We start from the raw sequence: 19,652 nt of genomic DNA, 5'->3' as shown, positions 1-19,652 counted from the left end.
CCGTAGCTGGTTCTAAGGATTCCTGTTTAGCTGACCTCAGACAAAGAACCTTCTTGCACTCTGAGCATGTCTCCTCAGCCTTTGGATATAGTATTTACATTTTAGGACTAATCATGGGAATAAAATAATGCATAAAAAGCACTTATTCTATCACCTGCGTAAACGAGGTATTTAATGAGTGATGTTCAAATCTGCAATTTCCCTGAGGAATTAGGAAAAACAATTTTGCCATTGCATAGGTATTAAATTAGCAAAATAGCAATATGACTGCTTAATTCCTTTGGTTATACACAAGGCTTTAAAATCATCCAAAGCTAGGCTGCCAAGGGAAATAAGGCATTTAATAAACCTTAGAGTTGGGGCTGGGAAGGTGGCTCAGTGGTAGAGCGCTTGCCTTGCATGCCTGAGGCCCGGGGTTCGATTCCTCAGCACCACATAAGCAAAAAGAAAAAAAAGCCGGAAGTGGCGTTGTGGCTCAAGTGTTAGAGCGCTAGCCTTGAGCTGAAGAGCTGAGGGACAGTGCCCAGACCCAGAGTACAGGCCCCACGACCAGACCCAAAAAACATAAAAAATAAAACCTTAGAGTTGATTAATCTTAGCAAAGAAGGATTTCACTTTCACTGAAGGTGTAGCTGGCATCACATACTGGGCAGTGTGAAGACAGGTAAGTTGTGGACACACAATTGTAACTATACATCTGTCGATGTATTTTCTCTCAATATTGATTCATTCCTTTATGAAGAGAAGCTCAGAAAACTGATTTCAGTGACAAAGAGTGATGTTAATTTAGTCTTAGAAAAAGTTAATGGAGAAAAATACTGTATCTTGACTTTGGGGTTCTTTTGGAAAAGGACTCCAAAATATTACTGTCTAAAAGTAATAAGATACTCTGGGTATGCTTGGTAGTCATAAAATACCACAAATAAGCTTGGTCTGTGAACATTATCTACGACAGTGTCGTACAGGTCAGTAGGATTTTGAGGGTTCTTTGCAGGAGGCACAATGTATGATTGATTTCCGAGTGTATATTCTCCAACAAGTACTCGAACGTAGTAGATGTGTTTTTTCCCATTTGCATCTGGCCTGGAGTATGTGTCATTGGCAGAATAACTGGCATTAACAGCAAAATAGGTTCCCTTTCCATAGCATACAGCTGTGAAGAGAAAAAGTACTTTAAAATAATTTCATTATAGGCTGGGAATGTGGCTCACTGGTAGAGTGCTTGCTTCATATGCATGAAGCCCTGGGTTCAATTCCCAGTACCACATACACAGAAAAAGCTGGAAGTGGTGCTGTGGCTTAAGTGGTAGAATGCAAGCCTTGAGCAAAAAGAAGCTCAGGAGCTGTGCCCAGGCCCAGAGTTCAAGCCCCAGGACCGGCAAAAAAGAAAATAATTCCAGTATAGCGTACAATTTGACATGTTGTCCCAGTACATCAAACAATGTAAAAGAATATTTAAGCATTTTGTGGGGACAATTTGACATGTTGTCCCAGTACATCAAACAATGTAAAAGAATATTTAAGCATTTTGTGGGGGGAGGGTTCATTTTTAGAAATCAAATATTCCACATCTCAGGACCAGATAGGCCAAAGGAAATAGAGTGAGACCTATCATGAAAGTTGCATTGATAACTGGCCAAGTATGGGGAAAACAGTGGAAATTCGCGTTCCTAGCCAGCTTGAGTTACCATAGCTGAAACCTCAGTGGGGAGCAGTCAGAGTCCTGGATTCCTTACCGTTCTTCCCTGCATAGCTGCGGTTAAAGCCATTTTCATTGACATGTGGCACAGAGTTAATATCTGTCCCATGGAAGAGCAGCCTCTCATTCCTTTGGTGGCCATTCTTGGCATCAATGGTTTTTTTCTTTGCCTGATAGCTATTCCAGAGACCTAAGTTTTGGATCCTTTCGATCTACAAATGAATAAAAAAAAAAAATTGCTAGAGTTGATGACACTTGCCAAAGTATAGGAAACAAAACATGGTCACTGGTTTTCATAAAAAATTACACTCAACAAATTCAATGCCAGCTGATATAGTTTCCTCTTTCAGAAATCTTAGATTCAGTGTTTCATACAAATGGACATTGGATTGAATCTTGGCTTAATCTTTAATATTTTTATATACCACACAAGAAAAAGTCCAGTATCTTAAGTAGTTATATGAACTTTGCTGACTCTTCCTCTCCTATCTTACTTCTTTTTTGCTGGCCCTTGGGTGTGAACTCAGGGCTTGGATACTGTCCCTTAGCTTCTTTTGCTTAAGGGTAGTACTCTTAACATTTGAGGCACAGTTCCACTTCCAGCTTTTTTGGTAGTTTATTGGAGATGAGAATATCACAGACTTTCCTTCTGGGCTGGCTTCCAACAATGATCCTCAAATCTCAGCCTCCTGAGTAGCTAGGATTACAGGCATGAATCATTGGCTTCTGGCAAATCTCAACTTTTTATGTGCACTCCAGTAACTGCTGCTGGTGCTGTCTACCTTTCTGTTACTTTGCCTCTTGCCAGTTTAAAAAACTTGTCCTAGAACGTATAAGAAGTGGATAAATATGGCTACAGTCCCTCATAGAAAAGCAGACATGAAAGGTTTCAAGCTTTCAGAATCTTTCTATTCTACAGAACTGTCAGGCCTAACAGTATTAATCTGCCTTCATCTGGTTCTTTCTCCCATTGCTGCAGTTTTTAGGGGTTTATTTTTGATTTGATACTGTTTCCTCTAGTAAAAAGTCTCGACATTATCACACATTTTGTTGAGCTTCTTTGTGACTTAAACATTATTTCCTCTTCACAGCTAAATTTCCAGTTATTCTGACTACATCTATTCTGTTTCCTGTTAACTCAAATTTTCTGTATTTAACTTGATTTTTTTATACCTTTAAATTTTTCCTTAGATTGTAAAACATTTCTTAGTTCCTTGGCCTTTCAGTTCTAAAATTTAAACCATTATTTCTTACATTTTTAGAAACTTTACTAAGCACATAGTTTTTTTCAACTACTAGATGATCTGGGGAAGGAAAAGGTCTATTTGAAGGACATAGGGATTTGATGAGCCAAGCTCTCAGAGACAAGGAAAGTACAAAATGAAACACAAAAGTCAAAAGAGAATGATCTCTTCTAACTGCCTAAAGAAAATAACTATCAAAGAGAATTCTATACCCAGCAAAGTTATCCTTTAGAGAATGAGGATGCAAGAAAGATGTTTTTCAGACAAAATCTGAAGCAAGTTTACAACTAGATCAACATTATAAGAAGTACTAGCTCTAGATAAAAATGATCCTGCATGGAAATGCAGTTTTGATATACAGTGAGAAAAAAGTAAATGTCTTCAGAAAACTAAAACTAGCCCTTAGATAAATGGCAGATAAATGGCGCTTAAAGGATTCAAAGGTAATTACATTATCTAGAAAATGATAAACATATTGATTTACATTAGCATTTCATAAGTCAGGATAAACATTGTTTCTAGAGTAATCAAAGAATGAATCAAATAACATAAATAGCCCACAATCTAATAGAGCAGAGTATAAAATAGTGGAATGCTTAATCCAAATGACAGCAGAAAAGAGAGCAATGGATATGTGTGTTAAATGGAAAATAAAGATTAATGTGAAATTTTAAAATCTAAATATCAGTAAATATAGTAAGCCAATTAGGAACTTTAACGAAAGGATGAACAATTCAAGTATATGTTGCCATTATGAAACACAGCTTAAGAGAGCTTGGCATGTACCAGTGGCTTCTACCAGTAATCCTAGCTACTCAGGAGTCTGAGATCTGAGGATCAAGGATGGAAGCCAGCCTACCAGCAAAGTTCATATCTCTACTAACAAGCTGGAACTGAAGCTGTGGCTCAAGTGGCAAGCCACTAGCCTTGAGTGAAAAAGCTAAAGTATAGTACCTACCCCTGGTACTAAGCCTCAGTACTAGCAAGTGCACGCACACGCGCACGCACACACACACACACACACACACATCAAGTCTATAGCCATACCACCTTGATCTCAGAAGCTAAATAGAGTGAGGCCTGTTTAGTACTTGAGTGGGAGACAAAACACATCTTAAGTACATAGTTAAAAAGATTAAGCCAGGAGCTGGTGGCTCACACCTGTAGTCCTAGCTACTCAGGAGGCTGAGATTTGAGTATCTCAATTCAAAGTCTAGGCAGGAAAGAGAGCTCAAAGTGGTAGAGTACTAGCCTTGAGCAGAAAATCTCAGGGACAGTGCCCAGGCTCTTAGTTCAAGCCCTACAACTGACAAAAAAAAAAAAAGAAAAAGGAAAAAGCATGGAAAATAGACATGGGAAGGGAATGTTGCTTTTTTAATATTACTAATAATAATTTGGTATAGTTTTAAAATAATTTTATGTATTGTACAGGATAAAATAAGTACCTTAGTGTTACTAAGAGCCAAATAAATATCAATTAAGAAAAATGTCTATGATATTAAATTTTAGTTGAAAACCTAAACATGAACTCATGAACTTGTCATTTGCAGTGAGTGTACTCAGCATACAATTCTTGATTGCATGAGCCCTGGCCTGGGAAGGTCAGGTACAAGGCCAAACTTAGAAGACATAGTATTAAATTTTTATTATCTGCTTTGCAAAGTAAATGTGGTATATATTTTGATTAGCCTCACATCATATGGCCATCTGTTACATTGAAAAACTGACACAAACATCATCATGTTCAACAATTCTGGTGACATGAGTAAAATCTAAAATCTGATTCCCATAAAATTGTATTTCTAAATAATGAACACACTAGGAAGTGCATTGAATGTGTTTATACAGGACTGTGCTAACATTTATTATTTGTACCATCAGAAAACTCTATGACAGTAGCAGGCTTACCTTTTCTATGATGAACATTGAGCAGGTCTCATTAAACTTGTCTGCCACCTTGTTGTATTCTGAATCACCAGGTTGCAGCTCAACCACACACAAATTCTGCTGCTTCATGTCACTCCAGTTTGCAGGGATGGCAACTACAAAGTAGACATTTAAGGATCACCCCTCACCCCTGTTGTCCCTGGAACACTCCCACATGCTTCAGAAAATTGAATACCACCAGTATTCCAGTGTTATAACCTCCTAATTCTATGTGTTCAAGAAATTCCCTTTCTTTCTAGGAGGTGTTTTATAACATGGACCTCAGTCAAGATGTAACTGGAATGCTTTTTTTTTTTTTTAAAAAAAGGGGGGGGGGTAAGATGGAAAAGGGGGGACTGAAGTTTTGTACAGTAGTAGATAGACTGCCTAAGCATGTGTCTGTGTCCTGTTTCCAGTAACCCTCCCTGCAGAAAGCCGCAGAGGTATTGGATCTGGAGTTTGAAAGGATAGAAGCTATATGTGGGTATCTTACAAGTTGATCATGTTAAAATCTGAGAACTGCTGGGCCAGCTCAAATCACATGCTTTTCCATGACAGTCTCTACTCCGCTGCAATGAAACAAAACATTATTTCCTAACTGTGATTTAAATAGTCCCGGAGTTTTGCCTATGCATGGATTTTTGACACAATGCCTTACTACCACTGTCAGCACAGGACACTCTATATCAGCTTTCTCACTCTTCTTTATGACATCCTTAAGAGGTAGGTTATGGTGTGACACCTGTCTCCTACCAGGTAAGCAGAACACTACACACGACCTGTCATTGCTCAGAATCTGAAGACTTCATTCATGCTCATCTCACAAGAGATGAATGTATTGTACAGGAAGTCAGGTTACCCGTTGTCTTTGGGGTCTTATATGGTTGACAGGCAGGAGTAGCTATACACAACTGGCCTTCCCTCCCTGGAGATTTGATCCAAGAGGAGATTGGCAGGCTGTTGATGTATGCATCCAGGAACCTGCTGTTCAAGGCAGTGGTGGCTTGTGGGAGTAGAAGCAGGCTTATCCCTGTGTCACTGCTCACATTGATTGAGGGCCCACTCTTTGACCAGGCTGTCCTCTCCTTCCTCTCCATTTATGACCCTTTGGCCTTTTGTTCTTAGAAGCTTTGGGCCACTTTTGTTTTTAAGCTTACTGTTTTCCTTGCTCTGAATGAAGCAACCAGTACTTACCAGGCAGAATGGCAGCTGGGAACATTCTAACCCTAGAGACTCAGAGAAATTCAAGGTATGGCCAACTGGTACTATTAGGTGTGTCCTCCTAAAGCTATTGAACACATCCATGCTATGTTTTCTTGACTGTATATTGATGATGATGATGATGTTGATGATGATGATGATGATGATGATGATGATGATTATGCTGGGCCTGAGGCTTGAACTCAGGACCTGGGTATTGTCCCTGAACCTCTTTGTGCTCAAGGATAGTGTTCTGTCACTTGAGCTACATCACCACTTCTGGCTTTTTTCTAAGAGTCTCACAGATTTATCTGCTTGGACTGGCTTTTGAACTGTGATCCTCAGATCTCTGCCTCCTAGTAGCTGGAATTGCAGGCATGAGTATATGTTAAGTATTTAAACTCAGAGATCAAGTTTTTATGTTTTCTATTCCATTAGGGATACCTGACTTTTACCTAACTTTAAATATGATGTATGTATAAAATGGAATGTATAAAAATGGATGTAAGTATAAAAGAAAATGTATGTATAAAATAATCCCAACACATGTATAAAATAGTGCATGCAAAGGATGAAACTTGGACTCACCTTCGGGTTTTGTGAGGCGCTGAACCATTAAGCTCTGTCCATTTGGACCAGTGGCAATGCATGTGTTCAAGTTCAGTGTGTAGTCCTGATTATTAATTTTGACAACAGTACTCTTGTCCTTTGCTTTCTTTGCATGCTCCAATTGCAGATTTGTTATCTTATCAAAATTATGAAAAGTGCTATTGTCCTCATATTGCCATTGTATAAATTCACTGATAGACTCTGCATGGCTTTCCTTTTCTTTGGCCAATCTAAAGCTCTTGATCATTTCCTCAATTTCATCTCTAGCCTTCATCACATCTCTGCTAAGTCCCAAAATCTTGATCAGAGGTCTCGTCTGGTCCAGAGAAATGTTGATATTTAAATTTCTCTGCAGCTCATTCAGTTTCTGAACTTCCTTTACACCAAAGTCTTTGATACACTCATCTTCATTGGTGTAGAGACATTGCTCTTCTTCAATCAGCTTCTTCATCCAGGAGATAGTGTTGTCCACAGAGCTTGCATCTTTACCACATACTCGGAAAGTTGTCACTTCTGTTTTTCTTTCCAAAATCAATGGTTTCTGATTTTTGGAAGACTGCTTTGGAATACCTAAAAAAGCTAAGAGAAAAACAGATTAGCTATTTACTATGCAACAGGCAATATAGGAATATGCATTTCATAAATTCAAATAACTCACAGGCAATTTTAGACATCACAGATGGCTGAGAAGCCTGAGACCCTTCTCTTTTTTTCATGTTGGCATAAAACACATCCACTAATTGGGGCAGAAAGATAACAACTTTAACTTTTTTCACAGATCGAATCAATCCTTTCTGGACATATTTTTCAATGGCATCAATTATGGCTTCAGCAACTTTATCTGGTTCTTGGTTAGCACTTCCTGGAAAAGCAAATAATAAAAATAACATGAGAAAGAAAAGGTCCAACTGATAAAGACTTAGGAAGAAATTATTCTCACTGAATAAATGCCTGCTTCACAGCTCTGTTTCATCAGTGGTAAACTGTCTAACAGTGCATCCATCACCAAGCACTTTTGAAGTCCTAGATGCAGTGGTAATTTTAGTTTCAGGATGTCTTTTTTTTTTTTTTTGGTCTGGTCATGGGGCCTGAACTCTGGGCCTGTGCGCTGTCCCTCAGCTCTTCAGCTCAAGGCTAGCGCTCTACCACTTAAGCCACAGCACCATTTCTGGCTTTTTTCTTTTTGCTTATGTGGTGCTGAGGAATCGAACCCAGGGCCTTGTGCATGCAAGGCAAGCGCTCTACCACTGAGCCACCTTCCCAGCCCTAGTTTCAGGATGTCTTAAACCAGCACTCCAACATAGGACCTAAAACCTAACTTCTTATTTGTGCTATTCATGTTGCCTTGTTTAGCTGATCCCAGCTTACTGCATTCCTTCCTTCCTGTTATAGAGAGCAGGTAGCCTCTCTTCTTGCCTCACAAGTCTGAAAAGAGCCATAAAAAGAAGAAGAAGAAGAAGACAAAGACAAAGAAGACGAAGAAGACGAAGAAGACGAAGACGAAGACGAAGACGAAGAAGAAGAAGAAGAAGAAGAAGAAGAAGAAGAAGAAGAAGAAGAAGAAGAAGAAGAAGAAGAAGAAGAAGAAGAAGAAGAAGAAGAAGAAGAGGAGGAGGAGGAGGTTGGGAAGGTGGCTCAGCGGTAGAGCACTTGCCTTGCAAGCATGAGGCCCTGGGTTCGATTCCTCAGCACCACATAAACAGAAAAAGCTGGAAGTGGCGCTGTGGCTCCAGTGGTAGAGCACTAGCCTTGAGCTGAAGAGCTGAGGGACAGTGCCCAGACCCAGAGTTCAGGCCCCATGACCAGCAAAAAAAAAAAAAAAGAAGAAGAAGAAGAAGAAAAATATATATATAAACACCATCTCCTAGAGGAGAAAAGCAGAATTTTTTGATTCTGTCATCACTCGAATTTATGCATGTATTGTTATTCTCCAAATATCTGTTGGGACCTGATTTGAATTAAGGTAATTTGGTAATTAAGGTAAATTGGTAAGATCACCTAAAACTGTTATCTATTTGTTATAATCTATAATTGTTTGTACTTAAGCTGGTCATGGGGGCTCCAAAAAGGCTTTTTCTCTCACACTCAATGAGAGTTTAGCTCAAGGAAGTCACTAAGCAGATCCATTCCCTTTTTGGACAATTCCATATTGTACATCTCAGTGAAAGCCATGTAAGATAATGAAGAGTCTTTTTCCAGTGTCAGAAGTGGTCTCACATGAATGGTAGCTCAAAAAGTCTCATGATAAGCAATGTAAAAGTCCTCTGGCCAAGCTAGGTTGTAGATAAGACTCAAAATCCACTTGGATTATCCATTTTGATGGTATTCACCTCCATTGCAGAAAGATGAGTACACATTTCTTTAACTTGGCTAGGTAGAAAACTGTGGGAATATATATAATCACTCAAAAACATTAACCAAAAGGGTTTATTATTAAGTTATTTTTTAGTATTAGATGACTAGAGAAAGGATATTCCTTTCAAGGCTATGTTTCTCCACATTATTAGAAAGAGTTTAAATGAAAGCATTCAGATACTCATTCCCAATAAACACATACTATGTCTCACTATGGACTAGTTAAGACACAATTGTTAAGACACAGATGATGAAATTTGTGGGATGCACAGGTATCAGTAGGTGAAACCTAGAAACTCAAGGAAAAGACTATGCCAGACTGACTTGTGTTGCAGATAAATATTCAGTCTGCCATAGACAGGTTTTTATTTTGTTTTGTGCCAGAACTTGGGCTTATACTCAGGGCCTCATGTTCTTACTTTTTCCACTCAAGGCTGATGCTCTACTACTTGAGCCACATCTGTACTTCTGGATTTTTGTTAGCTAGAGATAAGAGTCTCTCAGATTTATCTGCCTAGGCTGGCTTGAACCTTCTGAGTAGTTAAAATTACAGGTGTGGACAAGCTTTTTAAAAGAGAATTCTAGAAAGGTTATGAAGTTAGTGGATGTGGAAAATCCAGTTCTAGTCAGGAAATGATAATACAAATTGAGGCAAATGACAAGTGCTAACCAAAGACAAGAGGCCAGAATGAGCAGTCAGCTGAAGAGACTGACTGATATGAGGGACTAACTAGGTTTATCCATGAACTTTTACTCCACATGCTTGCCGCTGGCTTACTTGTACTATGTTGTAGGCTGTGCTACATTGCAGTTGCTCATTTACATGCCTGATCTCCCACAGCACCACAGCACCTGGTATATTTGATCCTTTGGGGGTCACTTTTCCATTTCCTATGCCTATGCACATAAACTTATACATATATAATCCCACTTAATAATTAGATAATGAACAGATGAAAATGATAAAGAGGTAGAGTCAGGGATTCCAGGTAGAAAGTGATGGTTAGTGGTGTTATGAGGATGGGCAGATGTAGGTGAGTTTGGAGTCTGTGGTTCTTGCAGGTATTGTTATGCAGATATTTCCTCCTCATATGATTATCTCGAAGGAAGAATTTTTATTTACTGATAGAGGCTGCCTTGATCACAGTAGTCACAAATCTACTTATAACCAGTACTAAGGGGTCATGGAAAGACCAGTTCAGTTGATGATAAAGACAGATAAAGAGGACAAGCAAGGAAAATCTCTTAACTCTGTTTATTTATGCAAACCAGCAGTGCATCTCAGTCAGTGGACTAGTAAATGGGTTGGCAATGTATATCTGCTCAAATAGGTGTACATATTTATACAAAATGAAAGCTGTCCTTTCCCTGTTTCTTCTTTTGATCCTGCAGGGACTACCCTAGAAAAACGACTGAAGGTTGCTACTTTGTTGGTCTGAAGTAATTTAAGTAGAAATAGAATACTAGGAAAAATAAGATGGAGACAGACAGGAGGGCTGTTGATGGAGGGAACGAGTGTCCACAAAAATAGGTAAGTAGATAGATAGAGAGATAGATAAATAGATAAAATTGGGCTAATCTACTAAAAATAGATAATACAGGGGCAATAAGAATAGGAAGGTTTATAAACTATACTTCGGGGATAAGTATTAAAGTAGAAATAGAATTCCATGTAAAGTATTAAGTAAGACATAATATAGGATCATACAGAATTACAGAAAGCAAAGTATGGCTCAGAGAATTGGAAGAAGGCCCAGAGAGTGATGGGGGGGAGGGTGGAGGTGAGGGTGAGGGGGTTGAGTTTATTGAAACTAACATTTTAGAGAGATGAAATGTCAGTCTGAGCAAGAGACTTAGAGCGTAGGGCTACTAGACAGTCTCTTACTTGGCCAGTCCGATCTCACCCATTGATCTGGAGAATGCACACCTCTCCTGACTGGTTGTCCTCTGAAAGACCACACAGAAATTTCCCTGTCAGTGAAGAGGACTCTTTATTCCCGGGGCAGTGCTGGAAGGGCATTCTTTAACCCATGACAAACCCAAAGTAGTCCATGTGAAAAGTCATATAATCAAGACAGAGTTTCAGAAAAATAAGAATCTCAAAATTAGCAAGTGGACTGGAAAGCTGAGTTTTTGATCCACTCAGTTCTGGAGACTTGAGAGACACAGAGAGGTCTGAAGCTAAGAAGCAGAGCTAGCTATTGAGTTGAGAACTAGAAATGCTCATCTTGTAGCCAATTATAGCCAGGTGGAAATGGATGCACTGATATTCTGCATGGGGAGAGAAGAGAGGAGCAAGTGAAGGATGAAGTGGAAGTTATGTAGGAAAGTGACCTAGGAGAATTAAATATGAAAGAGCCCAAGGGATGACCTATCTACTCCTTTCTTTCTCTCTCTCTTAATCTAATATCCCAATACTCTCTTCAGTCTCCTCCTCCTCCTCCTTCTACTTTTTTTTTTTTTTGATGGGTCATGGGGCCTGAACTCTGTGAACTCTGGGACTGGACACTGTCCCTCAGCTCTTCAGCTTAAGGCTAGTGCTCTACCACTTGAGCCACAGCATCACTTTCAGCTTTTTCTGCTTATGTGGTGCTGAGGAATCGAACCCAGGGCCTCATGCATGTGAGGCAAGCACTCTACCATTGAGCCACCTTCCCAGCCCTCTCTTTTTTTTTTTTTTGAAACAGGTTTTCAGTCTGTTGGCCAGGCTATCCTTGAAAGCCTGGGCTCAAGCTGCTCCTCCTCAGGGCTGCCTCAGCCTTCCTAGTAACTGAATTGGACTTGTGCCACTGCTCCCATTCAATGCTTTTTCTTTTTTACTTAAACCACCTAAAGACATTGCTCATCTCTTTCATCAGAGGTACCCTGGGATGAGGAAACTGTCTATTCCTATTTTGATATTGTTGTCATCGTCGCATTAACACTTAGCAAAACCTATGGGAAAGTGAACACTTTGTGACTGGAATTTAGTTGTAACAGCCAGGGGCTACAAACCTGTCCCAATGGCTGGGAGGCAAATAGAAGAGTAATTGAATTTTTCACATTCTTCCAACACACAGGTAACAGATTTTATGACATTATATCCACCAACAACATGAATAATTTTCTTGCAGTTCAATAATCCACCTTCCGTAACTATATATTCATTATTCTTCTGTTGAGCTGGAAAACACAAACAAAAAGATACAAAAATCAGATTTAGAAACTTCTCTTTGAGAACGAGAAATGTCTGATATGGCATGAAGCATGTTTCATACAAAACTAAAATGCTATCTCTGATGAAATTGTATGACTTCAATTTTCTTCTTTAACAGTGAGATTACTTTCAAATTCTAATTCCCTATAACTGAAATTCTTTAGTAAAATGTATGATAATAAGACCAATACATTGTTTTCTTTTTGTGGGGGGGGCAGAGGGCCGGGTCATGGGGCCTGAACTCTGGGCCTGGGCGCTGTCCCTCAGCTCTTCAGCTCAAGGCTAGCGCTTTACCACCTGAGCCACAGCGCCACTCCGGCTTTTTTCTTTTTGCTTATGTGGTGCTGAGGAATCAAACCCAGGACTTCATGCATGCAAGGCAAGTGCTCTACCACTGAGCCACCTTCCCAGCCCATAATACAATACATTGTTTTCTTAACCCCAAGACTCTGCTTGTTTTCTTCCAAGACTGACATTATTAGTCTTCACTTACAATTTAGGCCCAAATATTAGTATTTTGCCTTACCTAGGCGAGAGCATTCCATTTGCACATCTGGTCCTGCACCTTCTAAAATGGCTTTGGAGACCCCTACATGAGAAAGTCAAGATGGTTACAAACACAAGAAATCTGCAGTATGTTTAGATTAGAAAGACAGCCTTATTATATTAAAGGAGTTCTATAGCTGAGTATTGCTGATTAACAGAGGAAAAAATTCAGAAAATAGCTTTCCATCTATAGGAAGCTATCAAAATATTCTAAAGTTATTAAGTAAGATGACTATTAATCATGTCATTAATAGTATTCACTAAACTATTAAATTATCAATAAGTACTTATTAAAATGTGTTAATATAAAAATAGCCAAAGTTATCAAAACCAGTTTGGCTTGCAGAAGATCTTCTTTATAGGATTGGCCATGGTGGTTTTGACACTAGTTCGAAGTCACCCAAGGGAAGTACCTGTTCTGAGGTTAAACGTATCTGAGGTTGAATTTACGATCACATCTGCCACTTCTTTGGTGATGTCACCAGAGGCCACCTGGAAGAGGATGGGGCCAATTTTCATTTCATACACTCCTAAATTAGGGCTGGAAACAGCCCCATAGAAACCTGCTAAGAGAGAATAGTGGAGTCAGTCACTAAGATAACAAGAGCAAGAATGAATGAGACTGCTTCCTGTCCCCCCCCACCCCCGCCCCAGTGCACAGAACCTTCCTCTCTGGGTGTGACCACCAGCTTCAATCCTTTCACTGTCTTTGAGCCCCTATAATGGTGTGCTTCCAGAAAAAGACTAGGAATATGGCACATATCAAGCATGACATCTACAGGGGCCACATACAGTCAGCCTTATAGATCCTATGTGTCTCACATGCACAATGAAAACCTTGGGCCACACATAAAATGCCACCATACCTGGGGACTCTGAAAAGGTAACCAATGAGGATGTTTTAGGAAAGAAAGCCTCTGTGATCCCCAAAAAGGATTAAAAAATAACAGCAGTTTTGACAGGAAAAAAAATCATTAAGTTAGCATTGGACTCAAAGTATGTATTTTGAAAATCTGTAAGATTATGCTGTGAAACTATTCTTATCATTATTTAAAAATCCATTGTATAAGCTGGGTGCTTTTGCCTTAGATCTTATAAACATGGCCAGAATCTTATCTGTTTGGGTTTATGGAACATACTCAAGTATGTTATTTATCACTCAAGAAACAAGCATCACAATCATCCTTTACTTGCCATGAAATAGTTACTTAGCAACTAGAAATCACTAGTCAGTTTAAAAGCTTTACTGAACCTTGTGCATCTGCAGCCTTGGAAGCTTTGTCACTGGGAATTCCATTCTTCCTTTTGGAAAATTCATCAGAAAATGCCTGGAATGAAAATACAATTTTCACCATTACACTCCTCAGGTAATCAAGGAATTCAATTCATCAGGGCTTTTGATCCTGCAAATTTAGATGTAAATAATTATCAAAATATTCACTTTTGGCTGGGTGCCGGTGGCTCATGCCTGTAATCCTAGCTACTCAGAGGCTGGGATCTGAGGATCACGGTTCAAAGCTAGCCGGGGCAGGAAAGTCCATGAGACTCTTATCTCCAATAAACCACTAGAAAACCTGAAGTGGCTCTGTGAGCGCTGGCCTTGAGCTAAAGAGCACAGAAACAGCGCCAAGCTCAGAATTCAAGCCCTATGACCGACAAAAAAAAAAAAAAAAAAAATTCAGTTTAATAGTTTATCTTTTTGGTGGTACTTAGTTGAAACTCAGGACTTTGTGCTTTGCTTGCTGAACAGGTACACCTGCATCTAAGCCATCACTGCAGCTCTTAGGTTTGTGTATGTGTGTGTGTGTGTGTGTGTGTGTGTGAGAGAGAGAGAGAGAGAGAGAGAGAAAGAGAGAGAGAGAGAGAGCTAGTACTGGAACTTGAACACAGAGCCTCAAGCTCTCACTTGGCTTTTTTATTCTACTACTTGAGCTACAACACCACATCTGGCTTTTTTCCTGGTTATTTGGAGATTAGAATCTCTTGGATTTGTCTGCTCAGACTGGCTTTAAACCTTGATCTTAAAATCTTAGCCTCCCTAAAAGCTAGGATTACATGCATGAGCCACTATCATCCAACTAGATTTTTAAAGTTATAAAAACAATATATAGAATCCTCTTTCTACAAATTTCTTCTGAAAATTATCAAAGATGTGATCAAAGATATAAATATAGGATATTCATTAGAGTGCTATTCATAATAGAGAAAAAAATACTTAAAAAGCCAATAGGGAAGCCAGGCGCTGGTGGCTCATGCTTGTAATCCTAGCTACTCAGGAAGCTGAGATCTGAGGATTGCAATTCAAACCCAGCCCAGGCAAGTAAGTCCATGAGACTCTTATCTCCAATTAACCACCAGAAAACCAGAAGTGGTGCTGTGGCTCAAGTGGTAGAGTGCTGAAGAGCTCAGGGACAGCACCCACGCCCCACAACTGACAAAAACAACAACAAAAAAAACCAGGAAAATAATTAAGTTTTAATATATTTCCTAAAATATTTCACAGCTATTAAAATTATATTTTGGAGGATATTTAATCGAATAGAGAAATGCTTATTTTATACTATTAAATAAACAAAGAGGATATATAATTACATATTTATAATCTCACTTTAATATTATATTTGCAAATGGAGTTGTGGCTCAAGCAGTGGAGTTCTAGCCTTGAGTGAAAAAGCCAAGTGCAAGGCTCTGAGTTCAAGCCCCACTACTAACACAAATTAATAAAGTAAATGAATAAATTTACACTTGAAGCAAAGAAGACTGGGATGGCAGACAACCAAAGAATGTGCATCTTTTATAATATTTAAAGTTTCTTTAATGAAAATGGATTACTTTCCTGATAAGTAAAAGTAAACAAACAGTAAAAGAAATAAAGCTAGACACTATGTTGAAAACAAGCATACAACTTGTGGGTGGAGATGGGAGGGAAAAACTGGGAGAGAGCAAAAGAGGAGTTACATTGTCCAAAAAGAAATGTACTCATTACCTGACTTATGTAACTGTAACCCTTCTGAACATCACTGTCAGAATAACAATAAAAAATAAAAGTTTAAAAAAAGAAACAAGAACTGGGAAGTTGGCTCAGTGGTAGAGTGCTTGCCTCGCATGCATGAGGGCCTGGGTTCGATTCCTCAGCACCACATAAGCAGAAAAAATCCAGAAGTGGTGCTGTGACTCAAGTAGTAGAGCACTAGCCTTGAGCTGAAATGCTGAGGGACGGTGCCCAGGCCCAGAGTTCAGCCCCAACGACAAAAAAAAAAAAAATTAAAAAATAAAAATAAAAACATGCAGTTAAGAGAAAGACAATCATCAAGGTTTCAAAATTTAAGTTTTTATCTTCTTAATTGTAACAAGAGAGTAATGACCAGGGAACTAGTAATTTTGGGAGCAAGAGATAAATAAATGTATCCTAACATTATTGAAATCTGTGAATTTTTTCTTTCACTTTTTGAGGGGCAGTGACTGGTGATAACATTATAAAAATCACTCCTTCTTCTATCTTAGAAACAAGCAACACAGAACTTTTTTTCTTTAGTAAACAATACATGAATACAGACTGACTCAGTGCTGGGGGGGGGAAAAACAGAGACTGCTGAGTGAGTCTTAGACTTTCAGGCCTGCGGGGGTCTTATAGGCAAAGTACACAGGTAAAAGTGGATTGACTTCAGTCAGAAAAACTAAGTCCCTGCTGCTCAGCCATAAAAACAAAACAAAAAACAGCTCTTTGAGGCAAGAGTCCCAACATACTACAACTATGAACAAACATATAATTGTTATTACATGGATAACTGAAAACATTTCAAATGATATTAAAGCTGTCTATTGAGAATGATCCTTTTTACAAAGTAATTGTTGATTACTTTGGATATTTAAAAAGAAGATAAAGGCTATGGTTTTCAGGAAAAGAGTAAGATTTGAAGGCTCAGGCCTGTGTTATAGCACTCACACCCTGGCCACAGAGCCAAATATACTTGAAAGGTGGGAAGGGGAGATTAAATAGGGGATGAATAAAGAAAGGATGTAGGGGGGAGAATGCCATCATAATATTCAATTCATATCCTATGGAACGAAGAAAAATGAAGGGAGAGGTTGGGTTGGGAGAGATGGGGAAAATGATGAAAGGGTTGACATTGATCAAGATGCATTGTACTCATAAGCTGATTCGTTGGATGGCAACTCCTTTGTATAACTACTTACAGATAATACAAATGTAATATAAAAATCTGCTCAATACCTCATTCCTCCTGTTGTTTTCTTTGTGTACATAAATCTAAATTCCCAAAGTAATTATAAAATATAGACAGGAGAGTATGTGTTGTATACTGTATTTCATGATCTACTGTACATCATTTCAACAAATGGAAATCAGAGGGAGATTATAAAACCTCTTATACTGAGTAGAAGTAAAACTGGTCAAGTAAATAGACCTCATACTTTATTCAGGTTCTGTGGCTGTCTGATTGGAATGTATAAGTGATACACAGACCAAGGGTGAGGATAAGATGATTGGCAGGCTGTACAGGACATGAGAAATAATTTGGTCCATGTCTGGTCAGGCATTATGCTTCTTGGTGGATTTCTATGGCTATCATTGACTTCTTGGCTGTTTGTATCAATAATTTTATATGGTCTGAATGATATTACAATATCCAAATGAAGCCTGATCAGAAAAAATGAAACTATGACCCCCAAATCCAGATGGTCCAATAATCTATGGATATCACTTAAGATAATGGCTTAATCAAATATTAAGTATAATCCACTTCCTTGGTTTATTAGACACAGGAATAAGGACTTAAATGCCCCTGGTTCTCTCATAATGTCAAATCTAGTAGCTGACTCAGAGATAATATGCAGTTGACTGACAGACTAAGACTGAAGATGGTTCTTGTTCCAGCTGTTTTACTCATGTGGGGATACCTGATGCATTCTAACTAACACCTTTTACTTCTAATTAATTACATTTTCAGCAATAGGCACAGGAATCACTTTATCCTATCTTGACATTTTCCTATTGATAAAGTTATAATTCTGCTTTATGTCCTAACATTCCACCTCCATCACCTCCATTACAATATGTGGGCCTTATTGAATTCTGATTCAGACATAAAACCATTAAAGACAAACTATTTATGAGATACTTGGAAATTTGAACATTGACTTTATGATTGATTAAATAAAAGGAACACAAACAATATGATATTGTAACATACTTATATTACTTGTAAAAAAAAAGGATCTTTTTAAAAAATAAATTACTGAATTGTTTTGGGATAAAATTGTAAATCTGAGATTTGCTTCAAAATCATGTGAGAGAAAGGAATATAAGCAGAGTCAGAGATCCAACATATTGGCCATAGGTTGACTACAGTTGAAGCAGAAGAATAGACACAATCTGGCTAATTAGATTATGTAATCTATTTTTCTATGTGCCTAACACATTCCTGAATGAAGAGCTAATTATTTTTCAGTACCTTTAGTTTTTCTTGCAACTTGTCATGCTATGAGTTAACACTATTCTCTTATTTTCCTGTATGTGAAATACATACCAAAAGAAAATCCTGTTAGGCAAGAAGGCATTTGAGAATTTTAGGTTCCAAATACAGGTAGCCAAATTCACCAGAAATGAGCAAGAATATACCTGAATATTTTCATGATCTGTTGGATGCAGCAGAAATTGAACCTCTTGCAAAGTTTTCAGTTGATTATTGCTGCTAAATTTTAATACTTCTGAAATAATTAAGTCAGCAAATTCAGTTTTAGGGAATCCCAAATTTCCTGTTCCTATTGCTGGAAATCCAATGGATTGTAAAGACAGCTTCTCAGTGACCTCCAAACAGTCTCTGATTATGTCTCTCATGATCTGAAAAGCACAAAGCACATCTTTATACCTCTTGCCTAGAAATTCTCCACAGATGACATCAGTATACTGAAAGAAGCCTAGCCATTTTCCTGCTGAATTTATTTTTTTAATTTTTTTTTGGGGTCCGGTCGTGGGGCCTGAACTCTGGGCCTTGTCCTTCAGCTCTTCAGCTCAAGGCTAGCACTCTACAACTTGAGCCACAGTGCCACTTCCAGCTTTTTTCTTTTTGCTTATGTGGTGCTGAGGAATCGAACCCAGGGCATCAGGCATGCAAGGCAAGCGCTCTACCACTGAGCCACCTTCCTAGCCCTTCCTGCTGAATTTAAACTGAGGCCTTACCTGTAATGAAGATGTGCTGTTACCTCCCCATTCTGGAGCTACCACATGAAGCACGTAGTGGCAGTCCAGATTACCACCACTGGTTTGGAATATGGTGCCCACATTGGCAGTGATCCCTTGTCCAGCAGCCTTCAACTCCTCCTGAAGCTTCAGCCCACCCTTTTTCAAGAGGGCCTGAGAGAGGGGCCCTCTATTGAGTGCAAGATCTGAGGCAACAGAGTTGACAATGATGTGGGTCTAAAAGACAAACCAAATATTTGTTTCAAATTCTCACAGAAGGTGTTCAACACCCGAGGCTACCTTTGAGCTGCTGAGTTCAGCATAATGGGATTCAAGTCAGCATTAACTGTTCTATACTGAAATAGAAATTCAAGTGTTAGTAAATTTTTCTCCAGGACAAAAGATAGCTGACAGGAAAGAACATATAAATGGGGTATCTATGGCTCATACCTATACTCCTAGCTAAGATCCAGAGCATCAGGGTTTGAAGCCAGCCTGGACAGAAAAAGGCATCAAGACTTAGTGCTCAATTAACTAGCAAAAGTTAGGGTAAAGGCACGGCTACGTGGTAGTACAACAGCTGAGCAATAAAGTAAACAAGCGGGAGCCCCTGAATTCAAGCACCTCCTCCCACCCTAAAGGACATATAAATGGGCCAAGATGACTAGAAGAGTC

At 38.8% G+C, this 19,652-nt stretch overlaps 1 protein-coding gene across 3 annotated transcripts in view; it reads right to left on the bottom strand.

Annotated features, from left to right (window-relative positions):
* Window positions 1–19,652, bottom strand: part of Parp14 (poly(ADP-ribose) polymerase family member 14) — a 133,107-nt gene that overhangs the window by 92,690 nt on the left and 20,765 nt on the right. The window contains exons 7-17 of one of the 3 annotated variants that reach the window (XM_042667641.1): window positions 18,978–19,214; window positions 18,417–18,638; window positions 14,028–14,103; window positions 13,189–13,338; window positions 12,756–12,818; window positions 12,028–12,195; window positions 7,337–7,540; window positions 6,658–7,257; window positions 4,852–4,985; window positions 1,737–1,911; window positions 761–1,153 (exon numbers count right to left, since the gene is read on the bottom strand). The exons of 1 other annotated variant lie outside the window; for it this stretch is intronic. In XM_042667641.1, the coding sequence (XP_042523575.1) occupies window positions 864–1,153; window positions 1,737–1,911; window positions 4,852–4,985; window positions 6,658–7,257; window positions 7,337–7,540; window positions 12,028–12,195; window positions 12,756–12,818; window positions 13,189–13,338; window positions 14,028–14,103; window positions 18,417–18,638; window positions 18,978–19,214 (2,319 nt within the window). In that variant the 3' untranslated portion in view covers window positions 761–863. Of the gene's footprint in view, window positions 1–760; window positions 1,154–1,736; window positions 1,912–4,851; window positions 4,986–6,657; window positions 7,258–7,336; window positions 7,541–12,027; window positions 12,196–12,755; window positions 12,819–13,188; window positions 13,339–14,027; window positions 14,104–18,416; window positions 18,639–18,977; window positions 19,215–19,652 lie in introns of those variants that run through there. One more of the 3 variants, XM_042667649.1, reaches the window with a different exon arrangement.

Source organism: Dipodomys spectabilis, unplaced genomic scaffold (assembly GCF_019054845.1).
Source record: "Dipodomys spectabilis isolate Male_0828 unplaced genomic scaffold, ASM1905484v1 ptg000017l, whole genome shotgun sequence".
In the NCBI taxonomy this organism is placed as follows: Eukaryota; Metazoa; Chordata; class Mammalia; order Rodentia; family Heteromyidae; genus Dipodomys; species Dipodomys spectabilis.
This window is presented reverse-complemented; position numbering and strand designations above follow the sequence as displayed.